The following is a 20414-nucleotide window of genomic DNA, read 5'->3' as shown; positions in this document are numbered from 1 at the left end:
GATCTCTTGACCTCGTGATCCACCCCCTCGGCCTCCCAAAGTGCTGGGATTACAGGCTTGAGCCACCGCGCCCGGCCTCTTTTTTCATTTTTTTTGACATAGATGTTGCCCTACACCTTTTATTATTATAAAGCGTTTGTGTTAGATTACGTAAGATTGATGAAAAGAGAACAGGAGTATAACAAAGTATATACATATTTAAAATTAGTTGAACATGAGAATTAGACTTTAAGACATTTCTTCATCCATATTAATTTTGAGCAATGAGAATGCTGATGATATAAAAATGTATGTTATATATCAATAATATATATTATATATAGATATTTAAAATATCTTATTTGCTCAGTACTCAAAAATGAAACATAAAAAATGTATTAGTGTTTAGTAGCAAAGCAGGAAATTAATTTAAAATAGAATTGTATTAAATAATTAATGAACAATTTAAAACAATTTGCCAAGAGAATTTGGAAATTTTTTTAACCTTTTGTGAATTATATACTTATTTTGCAGCCTTGCAAAAACATGGTTTTAAGCCATTATGGTTTCATTATGGTACACTTATCTAGTCAAATTCAGTCTTAAAAAGCACTTTAGAAAGCCCAGATAACAATTCAATGTAGCAGTGATTGAGATATACTAGATTTTTCCTGGGAGCTTTCTTTTCAGTTGAGTCATAAATGTTTTAAAGATGTTGGCACTATCAACCTCACAACTTAAAAAGAAAAAGAATAAAAAGAAACTATTGTAAAGTCAATTAACAAATGCACAAGTCTGCACTAACAAGTCAGGATCACAATTCTGTATTCATTCTGAAGTTAATAATAACTATTTGAAACAGTGATTATTGTGTTTAATATTGATAACTATGCCTTTAAATTTTTAAAAGAGGATATGATTTCTATGAAGTACTGTCAACTGACTAGAAAATCTGCTTAATTTAAACTAATGTTTAATAAATTTTTATGTGCCATAATTGGTTACTCTAGCAGAAAATTGCATTACTGCTTCACAAATGGCCTCTCTAGAAGTTTCTTTATAAGGGAGTATTTAATACTTTTAAGCATACCAATCATTAAACAATAAAAATGGCTACCACTACAAGTGATATGCTTTCTGTTCTGTGAGGCTACATGAAGGTGAGGGATTTAGAGCAAGAAAAAGAAGGTACAAGGATTCATGCAAATTCAAGAGAACTCTAAAGTTTTACATTAGTCATATCATTTAGATTTTTGCTTCATCCAACAGTTTTACAAGGACCTCTAAGAAGTGGTTGAATTCCCTTTTTTAAATTCAGCAGTCCTCTCTATCTGGATCAGTCTTCAGTTGGTTTTGCCAATGAGTAGCAAAATGCTAAAGAAGTATGCAGTTAAGGGTCATAAAAGCAGAAAAAACAACAACAACAACAACAAAAAAAAACACTTCAAACTTTCCAGCAAATTCTTGAGACAAGTATCTGCCTAGGTAATATAAAGTGATGCTTAAATTCCTACAGAGGATTTCCTTATTAAAGAATTTGTTTAGTGGGTCAGTATTCATGATAAATTCAGCCTATCTGTATTTCCTGGTTCTAGGCATTTTAAAAAGTGGGAACAGGTAACGTGAATTTCAAAAGGAAATAATTTCATCAACTGAAGAATCTGGCCTGTATATCATTGGGCATCAGGGCATCTTTACTGAAGAAGGCACAAAACTCTGGAAGCATAAATTGCCATAAACATTTAAAACCTAAACATGGGGAAAATAAACAAACCTTAAAGGCCGTGTGGCAGGGAGCTCTTTACTCACCACTGTGACGTTGAAAGCATACAGGAGATCAAAAGGCAGGGCTGCGATTAAATCAATGATGAACCAGGTTGTGACATAGTGGATGCAAATTGATCTTGCTTCAAAGATAACTTGGCCAGACTTGCTGACATAAGTTGTTCGGAAATTTAAAATAATATCTGCTTGGGGGGAAAAAAAAAGATTGAGAAATAAAAGGAAGAGACAGAGAAGAAGAAAGAAGGCAGGAAAGACAAAGAAAGAAGAAAGGAAGGAAGGCAGGCAAGCAAGCAGGAAGGAAGGGAAGAAGAAAATTATAGAAAATTAAATAAAATTAGGAAACTGTAACCACTTAGCCTAGTTCATATTGATACTATCCAAAATATTCTCCTCTACAGATCCAGTTCAACTCAACAGATACTGAAGAAGGGTGAAAGATGTAATATTTTCCGAGCACATAATATGTTCCAGACATGGAACCACATGTTAAGATGATTAAAATAAATAATTGCAGCAATAGAAACAATAGTCATCACTTACTAAGTGTTCACTATGTACTCAATATTGTTCTAAGAGCTTGGTATAGGGTTTTTCACTTAAATCTCAGTATATCTCCTGAAGTAGACAGTGTTACTCTGATTACAGAGGCAGAAATTAAATCCCAAAGAAAAAGTAACTTATCCAAGATTATATTGCCAAGAGTGGCAGAGTCAAGTTTTAATACAGATACAAGCCAGGCATGGTGGCTTATGCCTGTAATGCAGCACTTTGGGAGGATGAAGCAAGATAATTGCCTGAGCTAAGGAGTTCAAGACCAGCCCAGGCAACAAAGCGAGACTTCATTCCTACTAAAAATAATAATAAAAAAAAGATTAGCTGAGCATACTGGCACATATCTGTAGTCCCAGCTACTCCAGAAACTGAGGTGAGAGAATCACTTTAGCCCAGAAGATTGTAGTTTCAGTGAGCCATGCTTGCACCACAGCACTCCAGCCTGGGCAACAGAATGAGACTCTGTTTCAAAAAAAAAAAAAAAAAAAAAAAAAGCCCATTAAATATAATCTGAAGTCTGTATTCCTTATTTTATATAATATTACTTATTTCTATGTAGAAAAGTTTTACTAATCTCTGTGTTGATATGGGATTCAGTCCTGCCCTGAAGACACTCCTATTAACAAAGTACTGGTAGTTTCTTGTGTGGATTTATAGGTTAAATTCCATTTTAATGAAAATGCAATTATTTTCAATCTTTCCCTGCATCATTATTTAGTTATATATTACTGAGTATTTTACAATATATGAGGTTCTCTGGAGTGTTGATCAAATGACAACACCACAGCTAAGTGGGTCTTCTTTTGTTCCCTCCTGCTATTTATGAATAAACATCTCTGAGACTGTCCTTTTTGTTCCTGCATTAACTATCATTAAGACATTGGAAAATATTACATTTTCCTTAATTTGTTTTAAGATTGAGTACAACCAGGACATAGGGAATTTCAGGGTTGGTGCACACATATAATGATGATACTTTCTGAGTATCTTATGGTCTGGTGACTGTAACAGAAAGAAATTTATCCATGGAACTCTATTTTTTGGGAGTGTCAGAGTTCACTTACTCAAGGATCAAAGGAGAGAAGGCAGGAAGTAAATATCTCAGTCAATGAGAGTAGGAATTCAAGGAGTTATGAAGCCAATGCAAGGCTCTGAGTTCTATCATTATCCAATGAATTGGGATACTCTTTGCATCTAATTTAAAACACCAAAAATAAGTAGAACAGTGTTGTATGAGGTTAAAAATTTGTTGATATTCTGGGCACTGTGGTGCATGCCTGTAGTCCCAGGTGTTATGGAAGCTGAGACAGGAGGACTGCTTGAGCCCTAGAGTTCGAGATTGTAGTACACAAATATCATGACTGAGAATAGCCATGAGGCTCCTACCTGGGCAACATAGAGACCCTGTCACTAAATTTAGAAAAAAGATGAAAAAGAATTTATTGATATCACGATCGTGATGACAACAATGATAAAATTACTCATGAAAATGTTCACTTTGTATTTGTATGTTATTTTACTTTTTCACTTCATGTTCACATTTGTGGAAGGCAGAATTATAAAATAACACCAGTGACCAGTGACCCTTGCCCTCATATATCTCTTTTTGTAAGGCTGGCACCTATGAACATGTTGACATGTTAATCCATAATTAGTTACATGACATGGCTAAAGGAAGATAATACTGGGTGGCCTGACCTAATAAGGCAAGAAAATTTTCTTCAGCTGGTGGCAAAGGATTGGAAGTCAGTGAGACACGCTCCTGCTGGCCTGGAGGAAAGTACCTGCCATCTTACGGAGAGGGTCATATGGCAGGGAACAGCAGGAAGCCTCCAGTTGCTGAGAACAACCTCTGGCTAACATCTAGCAAGAAAATGGGAACGTTGGTCCTACAACCACAAGAAAATGACTTTTTCCAACAGCCCTGTGAACTTGAAAGAAGATCCTGAGAATCAAAAAAACACAATTCAGCTGACACTTTGATGTCTGCCTTTTGAATTGCTGATCAGAGAATCCAACTAAGCCATCCCTGGACTTCTGATGTATAGCAACTGCGAGACAGTAAATGGATGTGGTTTTAAGCTCATAAGTTTGCTATGCATCAATAAGAAAACTAATACAATACTTATTACATCATTTGATTCTCAGTATAGCCTTGTGAGGTGAAATACACAGGAGTTATGGCAAGGCAGATTAGTATTATTATAGATAATACATAAGTTCTTAGTATGAGCCCAGTACGGTTCTAAGCCTTTGATTGTCATGATCTCATTGATTCTTACAACAATGCTAAGAGGTGGTCATTTTTATTATCTCCTTTTACAGGTGAGGAAATTGAGGCGTAAAAGAGTTCAGGTGACTTGCCCTGGGTGATACATTTGATAAAACTGAAGCACAGGATTACATCTTTCAGCAAGGTAGTGAAGGAGTAAGACCCAAACCAAGTCTCCTGAACTCCAGTTTAGGACTCTGGGTTTTGATACATTCACAGAGACTGGTCTCATCACAGATCTGGAGGCAAGTTCTGGGTGACCCAAAAAGAAAACATTAGTTGCTTTAGTCTATTGTGAATGATTTAACTTTTAAATACTGCATTATTAGGAGTGATATTTTTATCAAAAAATAAAAATATCTAGGTAATGTTGTTAATATTGAGAATATGAAAGAAAGAAGCTAATTGGTAAAGCACTCACAATGGGATTAAAAACAATCCCAGGTGAATTCCACTGCACAGTTAAAACACTGTCATGGCAAAACACCACTGGACCATGGAAACATGGCCACCAAGAGGGAGTCAAGTCAGCGGAATGCCAACAGACTATAAAGTGAGCATGTGAATGTTCACTCTTCCACTTTATCTTTCTAGGTTTATGTACTTCTGCATTCGCAATGCAACTTAGTACCTCAGGCCACCCACTTTGAAATAAAGCAAAGATTTGAATTTCATGTTTTCTAAAAGGAAGCATAGGTGAAGCATTTAAATTCTTATCTCATGAGTAGGAAAATCCAGAGTTGTTTATTAAGCTCATTAGTATCGTTTGGCTTTTGCAATATAGGCTGAGGTAAGCCCATAAGTTTGTTATAAAATTAATGGGATAAATTCCTTGAATACGTGGCCATGAGGTCAACCACAGTTTTCACAGAACACCCATTGCCATCATCTATATACATACCAGGGGCACTCCCATGAATGGAAGAATGAGTGAAGCGAATGACCTACGGTTGATTGATACAGCAACATTTTTAAAGCTACATGGTTAGTTATGTGGTTGACTAAAGAACAAAATAGTGGGTCAGGCTTCTGAAAAGAGCAGGTGTTTTCTTGGATAACTCGTTACAGAATATTAGTTTAGAATATTAGTTTAGAGAGCTTTTTAAAAAAATATGTATTATTCAACTGAGTTAATGGAATGAAAAGAAATATGCTAAATTTAGATTTCAAAAGAAGTAATTATAAGACTTTTATACACAAATAGATGATAGTAAAAGAATAAAAAATTTTAAAACATCTCTACAAATCTATTTTTGAAATACTTGAAAATTTTTTGGTTTCTTTGCAGGGGAAAAACCTAGATATATATTATTTTCTAAGATACCATTTTTTGGTAGCTGATTTCAAAGCAAAAAAACTACTTTTGTCATACTCTAAGAACAGGCATTGTCCTGGTATATTTACAAAACACTTTCACATTCATTAATTTGAATGTTTCCCATGCCATCTCTCAGGTGGACTACTATCTCTTGTATTTTAACCGTGACTCAGGAGATTTAATTGTTTGAAGTCATGCAGCTAGCAAGCAAGAGGGAGAGAGGATATCTTTTGACATTCAATCCCATTTTCTTTCCATTATCTAAATGATTACTGCACTTCTAAATATATTTTAGAGGAAATAACAATAGGTCAGTGCAACGAAATGCATTTCTGATTGTAGACCTTAGATCAAATTCAGCATCAGCACTACCCAGGTAAAATAATATCAAATTAGAGTCACAGAATTAAACGTGGTGAGATGAACTGTCTTTGATTCTGGAAGTACAAGGACTAAGCTTTTGTTCAGGGATAACAGAGAATTCACCGTGTTTTCTATCCAGTAATGAGGATGTGGTGCTGTTGTACACAAACCAGGATAACTCAATGTTTGCGAATACTGCCTTCCATTTAAGAGAACTGTAGAGATGGCAAGTACAAGTTCTTCTCTGAAAGTGAAGGAAGCACAGACTAAAAAGATTGTGAGGTGGAAGAAAGAGCTTTCTAGATCTGGTGTCCCTCATGACAGAATCATAGAAAAAGAGTGGAACTTCACAAACACTGAATGCAGCTGCTCCACCCCTGTAGCTATCTCATTCCCTTAAAGATGTTTGTATTTTTGGCTAATCAAATCAGCAACTTATTTAAATATTACAATAAGAATGTGATCTCCAGACAATCCATAACCCATCTGAAAGCAGCAGTATAACTTTTAGTTTTGAGAGTCCAGAAGCATAAGTATAATGTTTTTCAGCTGTACATTGAAAAATATATAGAAGTGTATTCATTAATATCTACAGTTTTATATGTAATTGATCTTATTAATTTCATTTATGATCAATTTGCACAATTGTCCATAAGTGCAAAACACACACATACGGTTTAAATTTTTAAGAAATTTAAAAATCCATAACAAATTAATTCAAAGGATTTCTCACCTAGAAACCTTAATGTCTCCATGTGCTTGTATATGCATAAACAATCCTTTATGGCACATGGTATTGGTATCGCACATAATGAGTAAACAAGCAGAGTAATAGAGAATTACCATACATACTCCATGTGGTTTATAGAATTTCTAACACACTCATCATAATATACCCATGCAAAAGAAGCAGAATATAATTGAATTATCTAATGCATCAGATGACAATTATTTTGCACTAGTTGGCCACATCCATCATTAGGTAGTTATTTTTTTCATGTTTTAGAAAAATTTTCTTTTTTCCATTGATACATGATAAATGTACATCTTTTTGGGGTACATATAGTTTGCCTTATTGTACTTCAGATTTACACAGAATGATTTAAAAAAGACAATCAAGAGAAAAATGTGTACACAGGCTGTTTCCATATTGTTAAGGCTGCCAAAAGTGAGTATTTCACTTGTCTCACTTATGTCTATTTATGTGGAATAAAAAGCAGAAAGGCTAAATCCATTTTTTTCTAGTTTGATTTCCTCAAGAACTATGTAACTAGAAAGAACAAAAAGGTTAAAATTAATATGGCATAAATTAGTAAGTTTCTTTTCTTTATTAGCATGCATGACAGATGGGGAAATAATTTTAAAATCATATTGGCTGACTTGTTAAAAAGTAAATTAAGATACAATAGTGTGCATGAAAGCATATGTACCACATACAAATAATTAATGTCTTCATTTAGCCATTTCTTTAAAAATTAATCAATTTAGTACAGTCTGGGCCAAGGGATATTTAATCAAACCAGCTGCCGACTAATATTCTAAAGATACTCTGGTTTTTTCATTGCTTATGAGGCACTCTTTCAAACACAATATAATATCACAGCAAATTTGAGCTAGAAGGTGTGGAATGAATGAATAGAGCTGATTACTGAAGTGAGGCTTGAGGGACTAACAATCCTAAGAATAATTGCAATTGATTGCCAATATTAGTGGATGAGAGTTTCATATCACTTCACCCTTGCTCATCTTGTCAGATTTGTCCCTCTTGCTTATCTGAGGTGAAAGATTTATGAAATAGCATAAGTCCAGTGAGAAACAGCATTTAAGAACAACTATAGTTAGGAGAAAAAAAGCTGACAAAAAGCAATCAGGTAGACTGAGGTGTAGTTGATGCTGGTATTGGCTTTTACTTTGTATTTGTAGGGTCAGTTATTCATAGTTTCATCAGTTGGCCATATCCATCATTATGTATTTTTTCATATTTTAGAAAAATTTTCATTTTTCTATTGGTACATAATAAATGTACCAATATCTTTTGGAGGTACATATAGTTTAATACATTCATATCAATGATGAAGATCAAATCAATATAAGTGGAGCATCCATCACCACCTTAATTTCCTTAAGTCAGAGGAAACGCCTTCATTCTCATAACTTCCTTTCCTTTATTCTACTTTTGTTCTCAGTAGCAGCACAGAAGGCATTGCCCTCTCCCAGCCAAACATTCTTTCTGTAAATATCTGAGATCAGCCATCAAGTTCATCTGTTTCCAGGTTGAATATCTTCATTTCTTTCAACCATCTCTTATTGATGTGGTTTCCTCTTCATAGCCCTGATGATGCTCTCTAGTTTGGTGGTTTTCACAAAAGCCTCATGGAAGAAAGGAAGAATTTGGGTTCCACCTCCACCCACCCACCCTTTCCAATTTTTAGGCTACTTTTCATTCATTTTATATATTAAGCCTCCTCATCAACTTTCACTTTGAAAAGGAATTTTCAAGTCTTTAATGCAATAAAGAAAAAGAAAATCACTCTTTTAAGGTACTTAGAATTAAATTTACCATCCCAGAAGTAGTCTTGCCAGTGTGGGAGTCAGGAGCAAATATGTACAATTCCCATCAGCATTGTTTTCAGAGTTCTTGTTACTCCATAGCCTTGCTAACACTTGATGCTATAAATTTAATTTTTTTTTCTTATTGGGTGGGATAATAGTTCTTCTAATATGTTTAGAATTAGTTTCAATACTTCAAATAATATAGCCTTATTAAATTGTCAGGGTTTAAATAAAACCTTTTATTACTATTTATTGAAGTGAACTTTTGCCAGCTTAAACCCCCAAATGTCATTGTTTTTCATACATATTTCTCCTAATAGACTGCTTGCGTTCTTATTGGAAAAGCTAGAGCATAGGTATACCTTTCAGCTTTTTAACATACTTAAGCATCTTAAAATATTGCTATTGAGGACTTGTGTTCTTTGCCTTGTGCAGAGCCCCTGACACTCAAAGATGAACAAGGCATCCAAAAGAAGTATGCTTTTTTTCTGGTAACCCTAAGATTTCATAATTTTATTAATCTGCAATCATTCAAACTGTAGACGTGTAAATACAACTGTGATCTTGCTTGTGGGTCAGAGGAGACAGTGTACACTACCAGTGGATCTTTAATATTCCCCACTTATTGTCTACAACTAATTATTTGTGTTATATCAGTCTTGTGCATTGCTTTTATTTTGTTATGTAAGTTTACCATATCAACAGACTTTCATGTAACATGCCCATTGATATATGTACAGACCATCTATTTTGACTCCCTCTAAATTATTCACTTTTTCAGTAATATGTAACTCCAAATTAGATATTGAACTTTGGAAACATTTAATCATTTTTAATAGAAATAATTTAATGATTAAACATCAGCATACTGAAAAAACCTTATATAATTAGTCTTAATTATAGAAAGTTTTGACACATTTATTGTGCTTATAGATGTAGTTATTAGATGATAAAATTTCCAAGTTTAAGTAAAAATAGAAAATACAAGAACTATCTAATCTATAATATTCAATCAAGGAATTAAAAAATTAACAATGAGGGTTATTAGTTTCATTTGAAGTAAATATTAATTATTCAAGTTACAAAGCCTAGAATTAATGAACACTTGGCTGGGCATGACGGCTCATGCCTGTAATCCCAGTTCCTTGAGAGGCCGAGGTGAGTGGATCACATGAGATAAGGAGTTTGAGACCAGCCTGATTAACGTGGTGAAACCCCATCTCTATTAAAAATACATAAGTCAGCTGGGTGTGGTGGTGGGTGCCTGTAGTCCCAGCTACTCGGGAGGCTGAGGCAGGAGAATTGCTTGAGCCCAGGAGGCCAAGGCTGCAGTGAGCCGTTGGGATTGTGCCACCGTACTCCAGCCTGGGAGAGAGAGTGAGACTCTGTCTCAAAAAAGAAATTAATGAACACTAAGATAAATAATAAAAAATGTGTTAATACATTTGATGCTCGTCCCAAAATGAAATCATACATGTATGCTCACTAGAGAAAAAAAAAATTAGGTTAAACAATACCCAGCTCTTTGCATTTTAATTAGAACTATTGTATTCATTTTCACATTTGAGGAAAATAATATTCTTAGTATTTGTGGTAGGATTTTAGTGCCGTTTACCAAATATTATGGTTCCTTATTTCCTGGAAAGGTTATATTTCCTTACCATCTGAAGAGATTAAGTGCATCCCTATGACTTGCTTTGGCCAAAACTGTGAGAGCAGGGGTAACCGGGAATGCTTTTATGCAAAAGTGTTGAGAACCAGGGCATAATTTCTCACATTTTCTCCTCCCTGCCTTGATAATTGTGGAAGCTTACGGCAAGATGTGTATCTTCTGTCAGCCTGGGTGCCTGAGAGACATAAAACTTTGCATTATATCCCACTGAGACATTGGGATTGCTATAGCACCCATTCTGACAGGTGTTTCTGTAAAGCCATAGGGCAGAATGGCTAACAGTGTAAAATTTGGAGTCCAGCTCCCTGGGTTATGGATCACTAGGCAGGTGTTGTCATTGTTATTACTATTACTACTGGTATTACTACTACTTTACAGGCTTCAAAAGTGTGGAACAGGGTCAATGAATGACTTAATCTAAAATTGCATAACATATTAATAGTATTATTTTTATTGTTACTTAACAGACCTCTTATAGTGGTGTTAAAGTGACAATAATAATAATAAAAGTAATATAGCTATCATGCATTAAATTTTTACTTTGTGACAGGGATTGTTTAAGTACTTTCTAGGTATTATCTATTTTGGCTATCTCGTTGTCCCTTTAAAGTAGGTAATATGTCGATTTAGTGATACATGAAACACTCAGACAATCAACTTGCTGAAGGTTACCCAACTAGGCAGTGGAAGAGCTAAAATATGTACTTTAAGAGTCTGTCTGTATACTGCCACTAAAACATGATTTATTATAATTCTTACCCTCCTTCCAGCTCAGGACAGAAGTTCTTTTAGTAATATCTATGAATTGTTTTTTGAAACTTAATTTTTAGAATCATATAAAGATAATATTTAGCATTTAAACTATAGGTTTCCATGTAAAAATTGCTCAACATTTTTAAAAATGTTGTATTGGAAGAATAGCATATGTACTGTAAAGTGCACTAATCTTAAGGGGACAGTTTAATGAATTTCTCAAAGCAAACCATCTTTGTAACCAACAATGGATAGAGGTATAACTGGAACTGGAAGCCTCCTTTATGATCCTGTGTAGCCATTAACTTCCAAAACATAACCATTGTCCTGATTCTCATTAATTAATTTTGTTTAAATCAGTATGTTCACTGATTTTATGAGTCCAATTGCTGGGCCAGCAAATACGTATATGTTCCAGTTTAATAGAAACTGGCAAAGAGTTTAATAGAGAGACTGTACTAATTCACATTTCTATATGCAGTGTATGAAATTTTATGTTTCTCTGTATATTCCCCCAATCCTTGGCAATTTCTGATTTTTTTCCCTTATTTTCCTTTTAGCCATTCTGGTCGTAGTGAAGTTATTTTCACTTTCTTTATGATTAATAATGTTGAGCACAAACTACTTGTACATTTATAAACCCTCTTTTATGAGTTTAATTTCAGAACTTTTGTCTAAGGAAAATCTCCCCCACCCTCCAGGTTTGTTTTCTCCTTTGCAGGAGTTGTGCTATATTTTGCATATAAATTGTGTCATGTTCAGGTAATTTATTCCTACCCCAAGGTCATTAAGATATTCCACTGTGATGTCTTCTAAAATATTTATTTTTTAAGGTTAACAATTTGTCTACAATCCATCTACAATTGATTTTGTTTATGGTGTGATTCAAGAGTCAGGATTTATATTTTCCAGATGGATATCTAATGGATCCAGCACTATTTTTGAAGACATGATTTCCCCCAAAACATTGCAGTGGCACCTTTGACATAAATCAGGTGTTAATGATCATATATGTGCAGATTCATTTATGATCTCTGTATTTGTTCCAATGGCTTATTTGTCAGACACTAGTTTTCCCACATTTCCAGAAGAGTCAGAAATAGAAGTGTTCACGAACTAATTTTTAAGGACTCTTAAGGTCATTTAAAACATAACTAATATATTTGATTTTTAAAGTAAAATTTAAATATGATTTAGTCATAAACATGAAGTGTTCTATTAAAAGTGAAATAGCATAAAATATTCCATATTTGAAGTAACAGAACTATGCTCAATTAAAAGAAATAGATTCTCACTTAAGGACATTATGATTTCATAGTTATTTTTATGAATGCCATCAGTAGAAATTGCTCATATTTTTATGATATGCTAGAATTTCATTTCTACGTGTGGTTACAATAATTCAGTCTATTTTTAGTACTCATGAACAGTAAAATCGCAAAAAGATCAATAGTATCAAGCCACACCCATGTGATTTTGGTAATGTATGAGCTCATGCAATAATGCAGGACTTGGCACCAAGTCCTCTTCACTCTAGTTATGTTATAATCCAGGTCACTGAAACCAAAAGGCAAGTTGGAAAGCAAAGTAGCGTTTATGTTTTATTAATTCTTCCCCAGAGTTACCTGAGTAGAGGGTATAGCCTAATAACCAGTCAATATCACTAGGCATTTAAAAACCCAGAATTTAATTGTTGTCGCTAGAGCACCAAAGTCAAGAAGAGAAACAAGACAAACAGAATTCCAAATCCAAATAGCCACAGGAACTCAGTGAGAAAGAACAAGAATTGAGTGGGCCAGGAGGAATTATAGAGCAAGTTAGTACTGAAGTACACCTGGCCTGTAGTCAGAATTAGGGTTAAAAATGTGCCTCAGGAGGTAAGATCCATGGGTTGGAAATGTACGCCACCTAAGGAGTTGCTAATTAGAGCCAGAATCTCCAAAAATGTGAAGTTGCCAGTCATTGTTGTTTGTTCATATTTCATGTTTCAAGTTTTATTTTTAGGTTCTTACAAAGTTTATCCTCTTACTGTATATTATTTCAGGAGGGAAGGAAAGATACTGTTCCAGTATCTGTTTATAAAAATAAATTATAGTATCTAGAGTTTCTCAGTGATATTCCAGAGACAGCAAAACTTAACTCTCAAAACTTAGCAATGCTATGTGTTTCTGTACTTATTCTTCATGGGGCATAGGTTGTTGATATAAGGATTAATAAGCAAAACTTTACATGAACACAGCTATTTGTTAGAAATGACCATATACTCAGGAAAGGTCTTATCCTCAAAATGACCTTTTTATTAGACTGAGATAGTTCTGTTTTTGTTTTTGTTTTTGTTTTTTTCCTAGCAATATGAATAAAACCAAATTGTCTTTATTGGGGCTAGAGTCAGAAGGTGCTACAAAATTCAGGTTACTCAGTACTGAACACTGCCATAAACTATAAGCCTAAGGTTTTATTCCAAGGAATTGCTTTCTGAGGCATCACTCCAACAATTGAGGAACGCAAATATGATATTTGGCTGTCACTAGTATGTTGTTTGACTTGGGGTGGTTTTAATGAATTCTGTTAATCAAGCTAATGTTGTTTTCTTATTTAGCATTTGAATGCTTGTCAGTACAAATGCTATGCTAAATACTTATTTATATACAGGCAAGATTATCTGCCTTGTCGTTCAAGAGATTCAAACATAACTTCCTCTTAACTTGTTTAAAGATTGCTACTGGCCATGTACTCTATATATTTACATTGTAATGAAGCTTTTCATGTGTTTGGTCAATTCAGATTTTTAATCTGTTATGAAATACCTCCTTGGTGATAAGTAATAATTAATTTGTATTATTTTAATAAAGTTGCCCAGGATAGTACTTGATCTGATCAAATACACCCTCCAAAGCTGTTTACTATTTTTCCTCTTACTTTTATGTGGTACCTTTAATGAACATATAAACTACTTGCCTTTGTGTACCTATAGACCTCACCACTTGGGAAGAATTGTCTTGGTGTCTGTAATACATGAGACTTGAAACACATTTAAAACATGCAACAGTCAAACTCTAGGGACTATGAAGAAATAGTGTATATTTATTTGTTTTGCAAGGATAAATTTTTATGTTGACATTAGGTTCCGAAGTTTGTGAGTAAAGGATAATTCATCTAGAGACAAAATGTTGGCCCAAAGAACTTGTCGCCATAAAGTATAGCATTGTAACATATCATTTCTCATTAAATCCAATATGTCACCCTTTTTTCAGTGTTAAAATAGATTGTGGTATCTTCAGTTAAATAATGGATGTAATGGTTGGCTTGCATCCAGTGGTCATGTTTGATATGTTCCTTAAAACACTAAAATTGCATTCAAATCATAACATTCCTACTCTATGGGAGAAACAAAGAAACTAAGAACAATACAGAGCACCGCAGAGGGTGCTCACCTATCTCACATTTTACGCCATATTTTCGTTGAACAAAATGATGGGAAAAAGTGCTTCTATTACTTAAAACAGTCCCTTGCTTTCCTTGTCTACCTTTCCCTTGATCTAAAAGTCCAGTAATGTAACCCTATTGCATAATGCACAGTGGCAAAAAATAACTGACTGTCAAAATTTACTTCTGCTTTCTCCAGAGCAATAGAATTGTAGCTGGAATGACACTTCCCAGCCACCTTTGCAACTAATTATGGTCACATGTCTGGGTTCTTGCAATGAAAGTGATATGTGCAAATATTATGGTCTGCCCATACAATTGTGCACATTTGCTTTTCCATGCTCTTTTGCTGGCTGGAATGAAGAAAAATAGTGACAATAGAATCTACTCATTAAAGATGGTACAACCACTGTCAGTCTAGGTCCCTAAATTATTATTTAAGAGAATCAACCCCAACACACACACCTCCCCCTGCCCACACACACACCTCTCCCTACTGGCCTTCAATACACTACCCAGAACATTAGATAAGAGAGAAATAAATTTTCATATCCCATAATGCACTGAATTACTGTTGAGCACTTGTTAAAACAATTTATTAACACTAACAAAGTAAAAACCACTGAGCTCTTCCTTCCATTAACTTAGCATTTTAATGATTCCCAGCCTCTTAAGAATAGTCTTTTGATGGTTGGGCTTGACAATCTAATCAAAATGTGGACTTTTATCATTATGAACAAGAAACTCACACAGTTCTCCACTATCTACCATAGATAGCAGCACTCAGAAATGTTTTTCTTTTTAAATACCCAGTCAAATATTGGTCAGCATCATCTCAATATTCACCATTCTTGCAGCTCCTCCTGGGCATTGAACTTCCTAGTGTTGCTTGCTAAAACCAAGGCATTAATATGATCCATTGAGGTCACCTCTGTATACTTGCCAGATTTAGCTAATAAAATATAGGATAGCAGTACAACTTTCAACTTCAGGAAAAACCAGATCATTCTTTAGTGTAAATATATTGGATAAAAAGAAAATGTCCCTATATCTGATTTAAATGGCTATAACCATCCTTGGACCCTTAAGCCTCTCAGAATACATCCACACCACCTGAAATTGACCATCCATTCTCACCTCTCTAACAAATGTGCACAAATCCACTCAATGCCCTGATCAGGACCCTTAAAAACGTGTGTGTTCATCACTAGATGGATCCTATACAGCAGAAATGGGTTTCAGCGACCAACATAAAATATCATCTCTTCATTTGTCTGCTTGCCACTAATATCTTTTGTTTTAATTCTTTGAAAACAGTATTTTTGTTGGCTGTTACAGCTGTTAACCTCCCTGCTATTTCTTCTGGAGTTCAGCATTGCCCGGTACATCAAATTTATACAACTTACTTTCTAGACTCCCATTGTATTCCAGACATTTGTTTCTATTGACAACTTATACACAGTGAGGGACATTCTGTCTGCCTTTTTCCACCTATGTTTATGATTGTGCAATCTCATTCTCTGCGTTACCTGTGCAAAGTAGTGCTGTGTACTCATTGAATGACCTTTTCATGTCTTCATATTTTTTTTTAAAGTCACTAATTTTGTCCATCTCCTCTTTGTTCACTATTGGTCCCCCCAAAAAGGGAATGAGAATTGCTTCTTGTTTAGTATCCCAAACTTTTGTTCCACTCCAGTGTATTTTGAGTCTCTTCACACTTCCCATTGCATTTTTTGGATTATCCAACATAAATGAGAATGTTCAACCTTTCCTCCAAAGGAATATCACCAAAATCACTGATTTCCATGGAAGCCATAATAATAATCAGGCTGTAGGCAATACATTAGCAAATTTAAAATATGTATACATTCTTTGTATTTTATTATTTAAAATTATAATCTTAGCTCAGTAATAATATGATTATATGACAAAATGTCATGAGATGAATATTGGCTTTAAAATAAAATATAAAATATTTACAAAATAAAATGTGTCCTAATCCAGCTCTCTCACTCAGTAGCAGTGTGTCCTTTGCAAAGTTAATTACCTTTCCTAAGTTCCAATTTGTACTTAAGTAAAAGGAAACTAATAATAGTGGCCCTTCAACTATTTACTCAACCAGTATTTTTGGAGCACCTAATATTTATATGTTTGGCTGAATTCTGGGAATATAAACACTCTGTTTCTGCATTAAAAGAAATTGTAGTGGCCAGGCACAGTGGCTCACACCTGTAATCGATTCCAGCTATTCAGGAGGCTGAGGCAGAAGGATCACTTGAACCTGGGAGGTGGAGGTTGCAGTGGGCCAAGATCACACCACTGTACTCCAGCCTGGGTGACAGACCGAGACTCTGTCTCAAAAAAAAAAAAATAAATAAATAAAAGAAATCGTAGTTTAGTAGATCATACAGGTAAGCAAATAGGAAATCAGTAAAGTCATTTGATGAATGCTATGGGGATGCCAGGAAAAAATAGCTAACACAGACTTAGGTGAAGCTTGAGGCAGGCAGGCAAGAGATAATAAGCGAATTATATCCTAAAGGATTAATAAGACTTATCAAGGCAAAGGGGAAGAAGGTGGAGGCAGCAAGTCTTCATTTATTTAAAATTCAAGAGTAGCAAGTGATGGAAAGGATTTAAGCAGAGACATGTCATGATCAGACATATACTTTATTAAAACAACAACAAAAATCTATTTATAGCATAGTAAATAAATCCCAAGACTGTAGCAGAGAAGGAAGTTAGTCAGGGATTATAGTAGTCTAGACAGAGCTGACGGTGACCAAAACTAAAGAAGTAGTGGCAAGAATAATAAGGGAGAGTGCATAAATAGATGGTTCGCAGGTGGACCATACGGGGTTTCCGGTTTGATTTTATCAAGGATGGAGTGAGAGACAAATCTGCAAAGGGCCCTAAATTTAGGACTTACTAGATTATTCTCAACTTTGGGGAAATCCAGGAAGGAAACAGGTTGTGGTTTAGTGGGAAAAAAATGATGAGTTCAGTATCTGACCTGTGGTATTTGAAGTAGCTATGTATCCTTGGAATGAGATCCTATAGATAGTTGAATTCACTTTCATAAATTTGGTGAATGAATGAGGCTCAAGATATTGTTTCGGGAGCCACCAACATTGAAATGCTAGATGGTGAAACAATCTCCCATTATGAGTGTGTGATATAGTGGAGAGAAAGGAGAGAATCAAGGTTAACACTCAGGGGAGGAGCATCACTTAGAGTACAGGAAAAAGGAAAGGAGCTGATGAAAGAGGCTGAGTAGAAACATCCAGCAAAGAGAAGGAAAAGCAGGAGAACACGGTAGACAATGGAACCCAAGGAAGAGAGGAAGGGTCACTAGTATCAAATATGGAAAGAGGTCTAGTCAGATAAAGACTGAAAAGCACTCCTTAACAAACAAGAGGCTACAGATTACAAGTGACTGAAAACTTTTCCATATCCTTGTTATAACCACTAAAGGAAACAATAAATATAAAAATATTGTTATCTCCACTGTTCAAAATATGTTTACACCTAATTTACCTTCATATTTCCTTTTTAAAAAGTGATTTAAACTCTTTGAGATTTAGTTTATAAACTGAGATGAGTATTATGCAATTTGGCTCTTAATTATACTATATTAGGAAAGGTCAGCCTTAAAAAATTAAGGGATAGGAAAAGTAGAAGGTAGTCTTTTCAGAGCTTTTGTGTGTTTCCAATGAGAAAATATAAGTAACTTCAAATATTCTGAATGGTTGTGGCTATAAAGTACAATAAAATTTTTAAATTAGGCAATTCACATTTTTCTTGATAAGACCATCTGTTTTATCTAGGTCGATATATGATCAGCCCAAGGGAATCACAGTCTTATTTATTATTGCAGTCAATTCCAAGACACACTAGCTTTCAAACGCACAGCATAAATTTACTAAACCGCTATTATATTCCAGATACTAGGTGTCTAGCATGTTTATGCTCAGTCAAGCTTCTAAGTTTATGATCTTTATCCAATGGCCTTATCTGAGGAAAATCTCTTGAAACATTCCACTCCAGCCATGAATTTCCTTTAGCCTGTAGTAAGGCTAAGCTTAGGTAGAATTACGAATGGGTAAAGAATCACAAATACAGCTTCTTTCTTGTTGCCACTTTAAGGTAAGCACCTCTTAATTCCAGGTGCTTAGCACTCATGGTCTCTCATCACACTTTCCTGTCCCTTTTTCTTCTCTGATCATACCGTCAAATTCAGTGACTAACATGGACCAGCCCTACATGTATTTCAAAATACACCACAGATATCTTTCCTACACTTATGGAATCACACTACACAACTTGGACGGAGTTTCCACTTTTCTTTTACTATTCACTAAGAGTTTTCCAGCTTAGACAAATTTCCCCAATCATTGTATAGGCTTCTTGAACACAGGGAGAGTGCCTTCAACTTCTTCAATATGCTTTTTATAACCCAAAGCATGGAATCAGATTTATATCAGACCTGATATAATTAAAATATTTATTAATAATTAGATAATTTTAATTATTTGATAAGAAAGATTTTTAATTGCCTGGTGGCCAGTATGTCTAGCTGAATTGAGTCTGTAGCATCTCCTCAGTCCTCTATATGGTCATAAGTCTCCCTTTTAGGATTGTCATCCAGGAAAGGATGATATTCTAACACCCAGCATTTAGATTTGCTAGGCTAATCCCATGCTTTCTCTTGTAAGCCAACACTAAGGGGTCCTTGACAAGATCTTAATGCGTTTGCAAGGGTCTGGGCCCGGCGCCAAAACCTGTAGGATTTCCCAAGTTACCTGCTCTTTGTTTAATGATACATGACTTGTTAAGAATTAATAACTCTGAAGTAGGCTGTGCTGTTTAAAAATTAAAAAAACAAAAACAAAAAAACCAATTACCTATGAGGCCACATGAAACAAACAAACAAACATTGCAGGCCTGCCTTTGGAAATAAGGCTGTTGTTGAACTCAATGAGCTACATGTCATATTTTGTTTATCTGAACTATGCTATTCAATAAGGCTGTTGTTTATCTCAATGAGCTACATGTTAGAGTTTGTTTATCTGAATTATGCTAGTCAAGAGACATTTGTTTAGTGCTACTATGGGTTAAATAGTATATTTTTGGTGGGATTTGAAAAATAAATGTATTGCCCAGTCCATGTTCTCTGAGAGCTCAAAATTTATTTCTAGTTATATATAAGGAGTGGGGAGACAGACAATTATAATATGGTGTTAAAGAGTGGAGGAGGGAAATAAGCTAAATAGTGCTTGATGGAAAACTAATCCAGGCTCAAGGTAATGGGTGTAAAAAGGGATAAAGAAGGTTTTGCAGAAGAGTTAACAGATGATACTTAAAGGATAAGGAAAATGTAATTGGGTAAAGAGGAACTAAGGAGATGTCTTGCCATTTTTATTTTCTGGGAGTAGAAAGTGCAAAAATTGTGAAACAAGGTGAAAAGAATGACACAGTTGAGGAACTGCAAATGGTCAGTACGGCTGGAGCCACAGGAAGGAAGAGCAAGTGGTGATAGATAAAAGGATAGAAATAAGGAGTCCAAACCACGAAGGGTCTTCTATGCTAAGTAATTGCCACATCAGCTCTCTTGGGTGACATCATATTGGTCCTCAACAAATATTTAATACATTAACTATAGAAAGAATTATATCTAGACATAGGTAGCCATAATGTTTTCTGTCATCTAAAAATATTTAAACAACTTTTCACTAAATTCA

General features: G+C 34.7%; 1 protein-coding gene and 1 long non-coding RNA gene across 2 annotated transcripts in view; one reads left to right on the top strand and one right to left on the bottom strand.

The window, feature by feature from the left end:
- The window catches only part of KCNH8 (potassium voltage-gated channel subfamily H member 8), a 345406-nt gene that overhangs the window by 127659 nt on the left and 197333 nt on the right, over window positions 1-20414 (bottom strand). The window contains exon 7 of the mRNA XM_017522526.2: window positions 1789-1946. Coding sequence (XP_017378015.1) covers window positions 1789-1946 — 158 coding nt within the window. The remainder of the gene's footprint in view (window positions 1-1788; window positions 1947-20414) is intronic.
- The window catches only part of LOC108299933, a 115252-nt gene that overhangs the window by 9208 nt on the left and 85630 nt on the right, over window positions 1-20414 (top strand). The gene's annotated exons all lie outside the window — the stretch shown is intronic.

The sequence above is a fragment of the Cebus imitator genome, unplaced genomic scaffold (genome assembly GCF_001604975.1).
Source record: "Cebus imitator isolate Cc_AM_T3 unplaced genomic scaffold, Cebus_imitator-1.0 Scaffold24, whole genome shotgun sequence".
Classification (NCBI taxonomy): domain Eukaryota; kingdom Metazoa; phylum Chordata; class Mammalia; order Primates; family Cebidae; genus Cebus; species Cebus imitator.
Note: the sequence above shows the minus strand (reverse complement) of the source record. Positions and strands in the feature narration are given on the sequence as shown.